General features: G+C 37.8%; 3 protein-coding genes across 10 annotated transcripts in view; 1 reads left to right on the top strand and 2 right to left on the bottom strand.

Moving 5' to 3' along the window:
- Positions 1–896: 896 nt before the first annotated feature.
- LOC111442612 (WD repeat-containing protein 26 homolog) lies at positions 897–4,152 on the bottom strand. Its single transcript, XM_023080046.1, has 5 exons — positions 3,804–4,152; positions 2,768–3,571; positions 2,598–2,699; positions 1,469–2,098; positions 897–1,277 (listed from the first exon to the last, which is right to left on the bottom strand). The coding sequence occupies exons 2-5, from the start codon at positions 3,530–3,532 to the stop codon at positions 1,062–1,064; spliced, it is 1,713 nt and encodes a 570-aa protein (XP_022935814.1). The 5' UTR covers positions 3,533–3,571; positions 3,804–4,152; the 3' UTR covers positions 897–1,061.
- Positions 4,153–4,937: 785 nt separating this feature from the next.
- LOC111442610 (WD repeat-containing protein 26 homolog) lies at positions 4,938–8,909 on the bottom strand. Of its 2 annotated transcripts, none has more exons than XM_023080043.1 (5): positions 8,559–8,909; positions 7,142–7,969; positions 6,800–6,901; positions 5,980–6,609; positions 4,938–5,356 (listed from the first exon to the last, which is right to left on the bottom strand). In XM_023080043.1, exons 2-5 carry the CDS (start codon positions 7,940–7,942, stop codon positions 5,096–5,098), a joined length of 1,794 nt encoding a protein of 597 aa, XP_022935811.1. In that variant the 5' UTR covers positions 7,943–7,969; positions 8,559–8,909; the 3' UTR covers positions 4,938–5,095. The 2 variants fall into 2 exon arrangements, with proteins under 2 accessions (XP_022935811.1, XP_022935812.1); XM_023080044.1 differs by having other exon boundaries at positions 7,142–7,929.
- A 2,451-nt stretch (positions 8,910–11,360) lies between these two features.
- The window catches only part of LOC111442614 (transmembrane protein 56-like), a 6,616-nt gene continuing 4,908 nt past the window's right edge, over positions 11,361–13,068 (top strand). For 2 of the 7 annotated variants that reach the window (XM_023080050.1, XM_023080052.1), the window contains exons 1-2: positions 11,361–11,480; positions 11,978–12,090. The gene's annotated coding sequence lies outside the window, so the exon portion shown is untranslated. Of the gene's footprint in view, positions 11,481–11,977; positions 12,091–12,598; positions 12,683–13,068 lie in introns of all 7 variants that reach the window. The other 5 variants (XM_023080048.1, XM_023080051.1, XM_023080053.1 and 2 more) reach the window with 4 other exon arrangements.

Genomic DNA, 13,068 nt, shown 5'->3' with positions numbered 1-13,068 from the left:
TTATAACATAGTAGGGCATCTCTCGACGCAGCCCTTGGACTCGGCAAAGTCCAACAATACCTCCTCATAACATAGTAGAGTAGACCACGAGCAACAATACAAGGATACAAGGAGCAACCCTCTACTACCCCGATTAAGAAACTAAAATCGAAACTCGACCTACTCGTCAAATCCAGCCCCAAGTCAAAATTCAAGGGACGTTAGGAGGAAGGTGAAGAGATATCCCAAGGAATTAACACCTAAAGGAAGATAAAAACAGACGAATGTTTCAAAGCAACTCATTGAAGAGTAAAGAAACTGTAAGATCTCACATCGGTTGGAGAAGAGAACGAAACATTCTTTATAAAGGTGTAAAAATCTCTTCCTAGCAGACATGTTTTAAAAACGTGACGGAAAAAGCCCAAAGAAAACAATATCTGTTAGTGGTGGACTTGGACCGTTACAAAACCCGTCCCTTCAGAAACAGGTAAGAAAACACCAAGCTACCAATAGATTATATGTATGATAACTAAAGGCTCAATCAAGTTTCACACAAGAATATGAAGTACATGAAGCATATTTCAATGCTCAATGCAAACCACAATTGATCACAGCTGCCAAAGCATTGAATTATCGCTCGGAACCCCATCCCGAACCCGATAAGCAATCCCGTGAAACAAAGTAAATAGTATTCTAGATGCCAAAGCATTGAATTATCGCTCAAACCCCATCCCGAACCCGGTAAGCAATCCCATGAAACAAAATAAATGGTATTCTAGATGCCAAAGCAATGAATTATCGCTCAAAACCCCATCCCGAACCCGATCAGCTGTCCCGTGAAACAAAATAAACAGTATTCTAGATGCCTAAGCCAGCCATCTCAGATCAGTAATGTATCAAGTAGACGAAATAAAGCGAAACGAGTACCTTCGAAATAACTTATTCATTAAAGAAATAAACATCATGATTCCCATTTAGCATAAATCTTAACTTAGAAAAGTGATTATAGTAAGTATTTACAGGAGAAACTGTCAGAGAGGGAAGAAAAGAATAAGAACCAGGGACAGCGGTACGTCTTCTCGTTAAGCTCCGCCGTTGCAATAGTGGACGCCGTTGCTGTATGCATTCTTCGATTCTACATTTAGTCCCTTCACGCCCCAAATTCTAACTGTATGGTCATCGCTGGCCGATGCCAGCATGTGCGGGTTTGTAGGATTCCAGCTCACACAATTAACCGAGCCAGAGTGACCAGCCAGCGCTTTGATCAGCTCCCCGGATCCTCTGTGCCATATATATACCTACAAACAGCGAGGAAGAACGATCAATTAGGATATACAAAAGAGTATTTATATAGTTCATAGAAAGAAGAAACTCGAGATCCCGAAAGAGATTAGTGTTCTCATTTTAACTAAGTCATCGACGTCCTTCATTCGATGCCTTCATTTTAACTAAGTTCTCGAGATGTTAAAAGGACGAACGATTTGCCTACCCGTGAGTCCTCACTGCCACTTGCAATAAAAGCTTCCTCGAGTCCTCCAAAACAGGACCGAATAACAAACCGAGCCCGCTTATGACCTGTATACTTACATACAAGATTGGGTTCACCAACTAAGCTCCATAGATGGATTTCTTGATTCAGAAGATTAACCAGCAAGAATTTATTATCTTTGGACAGCTGAAAAGAAGTTATTGCTTGATCTTCTTCAATCCATCTATCAGTTTTGGTCTCCCTATCGAGAAGCAAAATTGCGGTTTCTCGGCATATAGTAATAATGTTCTTCCCGTCATCCGATATTTCTAAATCCGATATCTTCGAAATCCGTTGCCCTTTCCAAGAGTCCAACTCTCTGCCATCTAAATCCCACATGGAGATACTCTTGTCATTAATACCAGCAAGTATAGACTTCCCATCAGGAAACCATCCACATGAAAGCATCCCGAAGCCAGCCTTCTCATAAACATGGAGGCACTTGCCGGTCGAAACATCCCACCGCCTAATAACCTCCTCCACCCCACACGTTAGCAGCTGATTATCGTCGGGACTCCAAGAAATCAAGGAAACGGGTTTCTGATGGCCGGATAGTTTATGCTTTAAAGAGAACTTACCATAGGAGTTTACCTACAAAACAAACAAGTACACACAGAGATTAGATATTTGAACGCACGGGGTATTGGCCCGAGTCGCATGGTTAATATAGCAAAGGCAGAATGAAAGAGATAGTAATGAATAATAGAAAGCCCTCGTATAAAAGTTGGATCGGAATTGAGCATTTTTACCGAATAACTCTCAAGAAATTGGTTGTGGAAACTAAATTTTCAAGACGAGGCAAGTAATTTTTACCGAATGCTATAAGCTCAACGAGCGTAGTTCTAAAGAAAATGAATACAGGTTTGCCTGTTGTCACCTTAGATTAGCTAAGCTAAGCTAGGCTAAGGGGTTCATCGACGGACCTGAATACTTACCGATATTAAAATCCTATAAGTTTTCCGGTACAATACGGTCAACCTATTGTCACCTTAGATTAGCTAAGCTAAGGTGTGCTTCAACCGACCCGAATACTCACAAAGATCATAAAAAAAATGTAAATATTTCTCGATTGGGGTGATCGGGGTTATACCTCCCATATGATTGCAGATAGATCACTAGATGATGAGGCTAAGAACTTCCCATTATGAGAAAATTGCAAAAACCAAACTTCATCACTATGTGCTTGTAATACCTGTCCGAAAAAAAAACTAAAGTTTAGCCAAAGAGGATAATAGCTCGAATAATTATTTAAAATCTCACCTGAAAAGTTTGAGAAGGTATCTTATGTTTCCCACAATCATGATCCATATACAAAGACATTTCTTGATCCGAAGCGTTGTGATAAACACAAGAGTCTCGTTGCAACAAAAGAGCCTGTTCGACTAAATCTTCCAACCTATTTTCAGGTATCATAATCGCCGGTGGAAGAAGTTTCTGCAATTCCTCGAGCAATTTCGTCCGAGACTTACCTCTCGAATTCTCTTCACCGATTAAACCACTCCGTGAAGGAGACATAACAAAGGATGAAAGTTCATGTATTCTATCAATGTTAATAGAAAGTGGAGCAATCTCAGTCCTCAATGTCTTCAAAGCTTCCATAACCTTATCAATTTCCAAAAGCTCCAAATATTTCTGTTCTAATATCAAAAAACAAGCAGATTTAACCATGTTTTCATTGGATAAACCAAATTTATGTAAGGTTTTAATGCTTTCATCCCAATTTCCATCAAGAATTTGCTGCATAAATATATTTACAGACGAAGAACGCAACGGTATACCGGACTCTTCTTCGAGACGAGCGCTACTGTTCTTGTAACCGAGAGAATACAATGCATTAGCAATTATTCTCACGAACTCATCTCTTTTAATCACTCCTCTGGATCCAATAACCTTGCCATTGTCTCCTTCAGACGGTAGGGGTCTAGCCATTAAGTCCTTGGAAGAACCGTTGGAAAGAGCCCTAAACTCAGTAGAGGCTAGTTTCATGCGTTTCGAGGCTGGTTCTTCATCCTCCACACTTCCCATGAAAGGTGTAGCTCAGTCCATATATATATATAACTATATAAAACGATCCGCCATTAAAGGAAAGCTACAAAGATCTTAAACAATGAACAAAATTACAAAAATGCCTAAGACTCCGATTACTTTGACTTAAAAACAAGCACTATTTGAAGTTCATCAAACAGATTTCCAGCACTTCCAGTGAATCAAGCAATCTCAACAAATCGAAGATCCAAACAAGAACAAGGAATTGGAGTATTCAACCAAATCAATCAAAGATGAAGTGTGAACTAACCGATGATCGAAGGCAAGATTCTCAAAGATAAAGCAATCCCGCGAGCAAAGGAATATGAAGGGGAATTTAAGAGGAGGAGAGAGCAATAATGGAGGAGGATAAAAGAAGGAGATGAAGTGTGGAGGGTCAAAATTCATAAAATATTTATTGGAATTGATGATTTGGGATATAGAAAGGGAAGAGTCGGTAGCATTTTTGTGGGTTGGAGCTTGGGAGAGGAGCTCACTGGGTTTGGCTTTGCTTTGAGGAAACCGCATCAAAAGGTTTTGGTGTAGACTGCGAGAGAGACTTGGAGACGCAGAGAGGAATGGGAACATGGCCGCCATGGGAGGCCTGCTTCTTCTTGGTTTGGGCCTTCGCATAAATGGTCGGTGTTTCTGCGTAATGAAGCTGAATTTAAGGGCTTCCTGTTCTGTTTTCTAATTAATATATATATATTTTTTTTTTAAATTTTATATCTAATAAATTTATAATTTTTTTATTATTATTTTTTATCATTAATTAAATTATATATCATCAACTAAAAGGTAAAAAAAAACACAAAAATATTACAAGTATACCTTAGCTAATAATAATAATAATAATAATCAAATTAATATTGTTCAAATGTAATTGCTCGAGGCCGCCATTGATAGTAGATATCATTCATTTTGGTCTATTACATATCAACATTTATCTCACGATTTAAAAACATGTCTACTAGAGAAAGGTGAGAGATCCTTAAACGAATGCGTTACATATCACCATCAATCTCACGATTTAAAACGCATCTACTAGAAAGAGAGGTTCTCACACCCTTAAAGGAATACTTCGTTTCCCTCTCCAACCAATATGAGATCTCACATTCCACCCCTTTTGGGTTTCCCTCTCCAACCAATATGAGATCTCACATTCCACCCCTTTTGGGCACCCGTCAGGTGTCTAGCTTTAATATAATTTGTAACCACTCAAGCCCACCGCTAGTAAATATGGTTTGCTTTGGCCTGTTGTTACATATCATCCACAACTTCACGACTTTAAAAGACGTCTATTAGAGAGAGGTTTCCACACCTTTATACAATTCGTTCTACTCTCCAACATATCTGGAATCTCGGATGAAAAGTAGATCTAATATAAAAGAAAAAGGAGAAAAAGGAGAATTAAATGGAGACTGAGAATTTTATTAATAGCAACTTTGAATGTCAAGAAAGAAGAAGCAGCTGAAGGAGGAAGTATTTACAGAATAACAGAGGCATCAGTAAAAGGAAAGAAATAGTGGATACAAATGGGTGTGAATTTGTATTATTCTTTCTTCAGGATGTTCCTCTATTGCTACAATGGACGCCATTACCATTACCATTACCATTACTACTACTACTGTGTTGTTCATTGCTTTTGGAGTTGACAACATCCAAATCCAGCCCTCTTAGGCCCCATATTCTAATCGTATGGTCGTCACTGGCCGATGCCAACATGTGAGGATTTGCAGGATTCCAACTCACGCAGTTTACCGACCCTGAGTGTCCTTCCAATGCCCCTACAACCTCCCCTGTTCCTCTCTGCCATATGTATACCTGCCACAATCCATACACCATCCATCAGCCACAATCAAACCCGAATCAGAGCTCAAACTACGACCGTCCGACTGCCCGACCTCAAACTACCCCTACCGAAACGATTTCAAATCCAAAAGAATGAATATCAACGAACGACGCCTGTAGAGAAGCATAGAACCTCACCTAAAAGGGAGAGATCATAAGGATCTTCTCGATCCCGTAACACGCCACAACAATCCCAACCAAGCCCACAACAACGACCGACCTCAAACTACCCCTATCGAAACGAATTCCAATCCAAAAGAATGAATATCAACAGACGACACGTATAGAGAAGCATAAATCCTCACACCCACAAAAATAGAAGATCTTGAAGAAGGAATACAATCCTAAAAGGGAGAGTTCATAAGGATCTTCTCAATCCCGTAACACGCCACAACAATCCCGACCAATATGATCGAGGTCAGTCAGTTAAACCGTAGGGAACCTTGTAGAAAGACATTCACTTCATCCTCAAATTGAGCAATAAGAAGGCAGATATGCAGATATGTATTATACTTCTTCGTATGTTCTATTTAACTAATATCAAAATGTTAATAAGACTAGAATTATAAGTTAAAAGGACGAACTAAGAACCGTACCAGTGAGTCCTCACTACCACTTGCAATAAAAGCCTGGTCGAGCCCTCCGAAACAGGACCGAATAACAAAGCGGGTGCGCTTGTGACCTGTGTATGCTGTAACAATCTCAACCTCGCCTTCTAGATTCCACAGATGGATTTCTTGGTTCAAAAGGTTTACAAGTAAGAACTTATTATCCCTCGACAATTGAAAAGATGTTATTATTTGATCCTCTTCGATCAACTTATCGACGTTTAACTCCCTGTCGAGTAGCAATATCGCAGTATCCCTACAGATACTGATAATTTTCTTCCCATCATTGGTTATTTCTAGATCAGAGATCTTCAGAGTTCTTTGGCCTTTCCAACCTTCCAACTCGTTCCCATCTAAGTCCCACATGCAGATACTCTTATCGGTAACGCCAGCAAGTATATGCTTTCCATCGGGAAACCACCCACAAGAAACCAGTCCAAGACCAGCTTTTTCATAAACATGGAGGCACGCACCCGAAGCGACATCCCAACGCCTGACAGCTTCCTCCACCCCACATGTGAGTAGCTGACTGTCATCAGGACTCCATGAGACCAGAGAGATCGGCTGCTCGTGACCTAACAGTCTGTGCTTCAGAGAAATTCTTCCATTCAAGCCTACCTAAAAACAAAAATGAGGCAAAGAAAAAAAAAAGAAGAAAACCCTTAGACCTGAAAGCATCAATAAAAGAGTGGATGTTAGAGTGAGTGCAATATAGCTACCTCTTTTCTTCCACACACACACACAATCGATAAACTAATTCTACGTCGTCATTCTTGAGAGAAAAATTTAAAGCGATCACCATAATTACCTCCCATATAATTGCAGATCGGTCACTGGAAGACGAAGCTAAGTATTTTCCATTGTGAGAAAATTGCAAAAACCAAACCTCATCGCTATGATCTTGTAACACCTACTCAGATCGAAAAAATTAAAAGTTTCAGCTAACAGCAGAAAGAAACGACCCGCACAGTTACAATTTTTTCCCTTAAAATGAAATAATTATATTAATACAATATGAGAAGATAAATCTTGACAAAATAGTGTTATATATATATATATATATATATATATACACACGTGTGTGTGCGCGTGTAATGGAATTGGATACCATTCAACCTAACCCAAACAGTTCTAAAGAAATATTTCTCACCTGTAAAGTTCGAGAAGGAATCTGATTTTTCCCACAATCATGATCTCTATATAATGACATCTCCTTATTTAAGGCGTTATGGAAAGCGCAAGCATCTCGTTGCAACAAAAGGGCACGTTCAACTAAATGTTCCAATCTTTTTTCCGGTATCATAAGAGATGCAGGAAGAAGTTTCTGCAATTCCTCCAGTAATTGTGACCGAGCCTTGGCCTTTGCACTTTGTTGGCAGGATGAGTCAATTCGAGCCCTCATTGACGGAGAAACCAAGCAGGACGAGAGCTCACGAATTCTGCGTTCATTAACGTGATATGGAGTAATCTCAGTCCTCAGCGTCTGTAAAGCTTCAGTGACTTTGTCCCCTTCCAGAAGCTCAAAGAACTTCTGTTCTAATACCAAAACAGATGCCGCTTTGACGACACTTTCATCTGATAGACCAATTTTTTGCAAAGTTTCAACACTTTCATCCCATTTTCCATCATGGATTTGCTGCATAAGCACGTTTACGACCGGAGAATGTAGCGGTATCCCGGACTCCTCTTCTAGATAAGCACCAGTTTTCGTATAACCAAGAGAATACAATGCATTGGCTATAAGCCTCACAAACTCTACTCTTTTGATCACTCCCTTCGAACCAATAACATCACCATTGTCCCCTTCGGATTGTAGGGGGCGAGCCATCAAGTCTCTTGAAGAGCCCCCTGAAGGCTCGACCACAGATGAACCGTTCGATAGTCCCTTCAATTTGTCCGGCAATATCTTCATGCGTTTGGAGGCTGGTTCTTCATCCTCTAAACCTCCCATGAAAAGTTCACCTCAGCCCATATATAACTACGATGAATGGATAAACAGATATTTTCGGAATCAAAAAACGTCCCGAATAAATTCCTAACTCACTACTCCACAATGTAGCCAAAGAAACAATCATAAAACTACAATAAATCAAATTGAGACGCAAGAACATAGTAAAGAACTTCAAACCAAATCCTGCTTTTCAACAACAACAATAAAAAAAAATTTAAAAAAAAGAAAACATTCCCAAGAACCGCAACTTCAAGCGCCGTATATGAATCTAAAGACATTTCAATCATCCAGCAAGATCAACTTTTACCACTTTCGTTAAGTAGATTTACAAAATGCAATCAGCAGTGAACTACATACCGAAAAAGAGAAGAAACGACGTCGTATTACTAAAGCAAACATAAGCAGAGTCAAAACACGACTTAGCGTAATCTCAAACCTGATTAATCAAGAACCAACGCAACACTAATCCCGTTGGAATATCATTTTGCGATCAATCAAGTAGTTAGCAAAATTCCAACGCAAACACATTACCGACAGAGAATCAAGAGAAGAACATACCGTATCATAAAATCTAAAAACAAAACAAAGAAATTCAACAGAAGAAATGGCGACATACCGATGGTCCAAAGCAAGATTCTCGCACAAGAAGCAACCGAGAAATTTCTTTTTAACGAAAAAGAAAAAGAAAATTCAAGAAGACGGAAAGAGTTCTCGGCGGTTGAAGAGAGAAAAAAGAATCGGAAGAAATTGGGGAATCGGATTTGGAAATTGAGGGTTTGGTGGAGATGATGATGAGATGATGATGGGTTAAAGAAGAGTTGAAAGAGATGATGGCGAAGAAATATAAAAGAAAAATCACAGAGTGGGTTTGGCTTTGCGTGGAGGAAACCAACTCAAAGAGGGAGGGGGCTTTCCTTGTGCAGTGAGTGAGAATGAAGAATAGAATGGAAGAATTCCAACAAAATAATACAGTGAATGTGGCGAGACGAGATGAAGAGCCGTGGGCGCCATGGAAGTCAAGCTTGGGCCTTGTTTTGTTCTTCATTTGGGCCTCTCTAATGGGCCTTCTTCATGGCCCATTTTCATTCTTTGTATTTGTGATTCTTGAGTTCACTATTTTGGTTTTTACTTGTTTTTAGATGAGTAAAAAGAGATGAAACATGGCAAGCACAATCATACTATAATGGTTAAAGTAGCCGTGATTTACGAGCGTTGTTGATAACTCAAATCACTGCTAGTAGATATTATCTGTTTTAGTCCGTTACGTCTTATCGTCAACTTTACCGTTTTAAAACGTGTCTGTTAAAAGGCCTTGCATCCTTGCTAGCATATTTCCCGGTGTCTGGCTCTGATACCATTTTTTTTTAACAACTCAAGCCCACCACTAGTAGATATTGTCCACTTTGGTCTATTACGTATTATCAGTCGGTCTCACGGTTTTAAAACGTGTCTACTAGGGAGAAGTTTCCATACTCGTATAAGGAATGTTTTATTCTCCTCACCAACTAACATGGAATCTCACAATCCACCCTCTTTAGGGGTCAGCGTCCTCACTGATACAGTGTCTGGCTTTGATGTCATTTGTAATAGCCCAAGCCATCCTTAGTAGATATTGTCTGCTTTAGTCCTTACGTATCGTCGTCAATTTCACGGTTTTAAAACGCACCTACTATAGTATGAGAGAATCTAGCCTTACTCTGACCAGTGTCTCACACTGTTCAGTGACTATCTTATACCATTATGTAACGGGGCCACAACAGACAATATCTGCTAGTAGTGAGCTTGTGCTTGGACTGTTATAGTATTTCTAATAAACTTTGTCACTTATTGTTAAGGTAGAGCCGTGAAATTTAGTTAGTACTAAGATAAGATAGAACTGAACAACTCGACTTAGTAAGCGACCTAAACCGCCAATTGGGACTTATGTCTCACTCTATCGCTCTATAAAGCTCCGAATCAAAACGAATACAGGTAGCTAGTCAGAGGCTTTTGCTAATGCCATGTTACCTGTTTTGATTCCTTTGGTTGACACGTGTCAATTTCTTATTTGATTAAATAAATTCAAATTTATAAATTTTGTTAGGTTCATGAATTTCATAAAACAATCATTTTAAATATACATGTTTGCTCGTGATATAATTGTGTATACACATAATTATTTTGTTCTTATTTAATTTTTATTTATTTATTCTTCAACAATGATAGGAATCTTAATTAAATACTTAAAAATAAATAAATAAATATTTTACTTTTATTTTAAATAAAAGTTTAAAAAATGAACCAAATAACATAAAAAAAAATTATAATTAAATTAAGTTGAAAAATTTTATAATCTAAATGAGTGGGTTTAAAAAATATCTTAAATTCCTAAAAAAAATAAAAAAAAAATAAATATAAAATTTCAGAAGAAAAAGAAACACATAAATTTGAACTTAAATGGAACCAGATAGGTGAGATTAGTCAAAAGTTTATTAAATCCTTTACATCGCCACCGTTGGTTTCTAAATCGTTAGCCATCAGACGTCCTGCAATGATCCTCAAGCGAGTACGCCATTTTATCCCAATCTCGTGAAAGTAGAACACCCCATCCACCGGCCAACCTGCCCTAAGCATTAATTTCAGCCCAAACTTCCCCCAACTAGATCATAGGTACTTCATTATTAAATTCTCGAGCATATTCAAAGTACTTTATGGATATAAATACGATCTAATTAAGACATATATCATTCACTAGAAAACATTAAATATCTTGTATGTACCTTACAAATTGAATTACCGAAAAATTTTAGGTCGGGTTCAAGGGTTGTTTTCTTTTCACTTAAATATCATCTCGAGCGCCTGCACAAACACGATTGAACGTATTCAAATTTTATAATTTCGATCGTGTTCGTGGTTTGTCCTTCAAAGGCCTCCAACTATAACTTTAATGCACGTTTTTTTTCGGTATGTTGAATGATGCACTGTCTTCTTTGATTATATCACAACACTTGCTTGTCTAAGTGTCCATCCTCAGTCTCGTGTGCCCGAACAGATGTCATTTTAGGTCATTACGTTGTACGTGAAGATCATAATCTACTGTCTTCATTGTATGATTGTGAAACTCTCCCCATTTAAATTTTCACGAGCGCTCGGTCACACAATATAACTCAATAATTCATAATTTTTCATTTTTGTAATTACTTCTTGATTGCCCACTTAATTTCATCATTTAATTCCTCAAATATAATAATATAATAAGTTAAGATAAATAAATAAAAGGAAAATTAATTTAATGGAAGCACAATTCGCAGTCTATCCACAATTATAGAAAGGTAAATACATTTTTATTTTCCTTCCCTCGCTAACAGAAGTTTTTGGTGTTTCCATAGCCCTTCCATATATATATATATATTTGCCTTATTTTTTCATCATCATTTTCACTATCATTCGCTTTCTCCTTATTTCTGCTACGTTTCTCTCTCTCTCTCTCTATATCCGCAGTTGTTATTGGTTGCTGATTCTTCTCCGGCACGTTGCGACGTTTTCTGGCGATTTGCCGGTGAGTTTTTATGGTTTCGGTGATGTATGTGGTGATTTTTGCTCATCGCTTTGTTTTGATTGATGTTCTTTTTTCAAACGCGCGTTTCTGTGTTATTTGTTATTTTGTTTTAATGCGTGTTGTTGATTGCGTTGTTTTGTGCTTAATCTTTGTTTTTGTTTTGTTTTATTTAGTTTGGTTGATTTCTTTTGTTGCTGCGTTAGAAATTGATGCCGAACTTCCTTTGCGGAACTTGCTGATTGCCGTTGACGTTTTTTGGACGATCTTCTTTGTGTTTTGATTTTCGCGATGAGTGTAAATATGAATTCTACTTGTTTATTTCTTTCATTTTTCAGTGTGATCGATTGCTTTTGTCGCTGCATTAGAATTTGATGTTCGACTACTTTTGTGAAACCGGCTGATTGCTGGTGATGTTTTTGGACTATTTTCTTCGCGTTTCGATTTTCGTGATTAGTGTAAATTTGATTCTATTTGTTTATTTTTTTTTTCTTTTTCAGTGTAGTTGACTGCTTCCGTCGCTGCATTAGAAATTGATGTTGGACTGTCTTCGTGAAACTTGCTGATTACTGATGTTTATGGAGGATCGTCTTCGTGTTTTGATCTTCATGTTGTGTGTAAATTTGAATTCCACCTGTTTATTTCCCCCTTTATACAATGTGATTGATTACTTTTGTTGCTGCCTTAGAATTTATAAATTCATGTCTGAATGTCTTTGTGAAACTAGCTGATTGTGTCGATGTTTTTGGAAGATCTTCTTGTTTCAATTTTGGTGATTATTGTAAATTTGAATTCTACCTGTTTATTTATTTATTTCTTTAGCGTGGTTGATTGCTTTTTGTTGCTGTTTATGTTGGACTGCATTTGTGAAACTTTTTGATTGCTGTGATGTTCTTGGAAGAATGGTTTTTGTAATTAGTGTAACGTAATTTCTACATATCGTGTTACTCTGAACTTAATTCACAGTTTGTGCTCGCTTGGTTTTGTCTTTCAGTTCCTTTGTCATGTTGAACTCTACCTGTTGTGCTTAATCTGTGTTTCTTTTGTTTTTGTTTTTTAAATTCATTTACATATATTTTCAGTGTGATTGATTGCCTTTTGGTTTTTTCCTCCTATATTAGGAGTTTAAATTAGACTGCCATTGTTAAACTTGCTGGTCACTGGTCCTTGGCGATCTTCTTTGCATTTCAATTTTCATGGTAAGTGTAAGTGGGAATTTTACGTCCTGTGGGACTCTGAAGCTAATTCACGATGTTTCTGTTCGGTAGATTTTATCTTTCAGTTTCTTGGCTGAGGTTGTTATGTATTATTCATTGTGTAGAACTTCATTGAATTGCTGGCTTATGTTGGTTTAGGAGGTGCTCTGTACTATCAACCTGTGAACAATAAAATCTTCACATGTTCGTTTGTTTCACTTCAATGTTGATTGAGCTGATATGTTTGTGAACTATCAATTATATTGTAGTTCATTGAAACAAGCCTGTAGTAAACTTGTTAGGTGCACTCTCCTACTTAGGCAACTGTACATTGTATTTTGCATCATTTTATCTGACATCAGGCAAGAGAGTTTTTTTTTTTTTTTTTTTTTGGG

This window comes from Cucurbita moschata, unplaced genomic scaffold (assembly GCF_002738365.1).
Source record: "Cucurbita moschata cultivar Rifu unplaced genomic scaffold, Cmos_1.0 Cmo_Scf00005, whole genome shotgun sequence".
Taxonomy (NCBI): domain Eukaryota; kingdom Viridiplantae; phylum Streptophyta; class Magnoliopsida; order Cucurbitales; family Cucurbitaceae; genus Cucurbita; species Cucurbita moschata.
The sequence above is the reverse complement of the archived record's forward strand: the minus strand, read 5'-3'. Positions and strand labels throughout refer to the sequence as shown.

Coding starts and splice junctions, on each gene's coding strand:
- LOC111442612 (XM_023080046.1), bottom strand. CDS start 3,532: ATGGGAAGTGTGGAGGATGAAGAACCAGCCTCGAAACGCATGAAACTA. Junction 2,099..2,597: donor TATCTGCAATCATATGGGAG/GTATAACCCCGA, acceptor TTTGTTTTGTAG/GTAAACTCCTATGGTAAGTT. Junction 1,278..1,468: donor GTGGCAGTGAGGACTCACGG/GTAGGCAAATCG, acceptor CGCTGTTTGTAG/GTATATATATGGCACAGAGG.
- LOC111442610 (XM_023080043.1), bottom strand. CDS start 7,942: ATGGGAGGTTTAGAGGATGAAGAACCAGCCTCCAAACGCATGAAGATA. Junction 6,902..7,141: donor TTCCTTCTCGAACTTTACAG/GTGAGAAATATT, acceptor CGATCTGAGTAG/GTGTTACAAGATCATAGCGA. Junction 6,610..6,799: donor GATCTGCAATTATATGGGAG/GTAATTATGGTG, acceptor TTTTGTTTTTAG/GTAGGCTTGAATGGAAGAAT.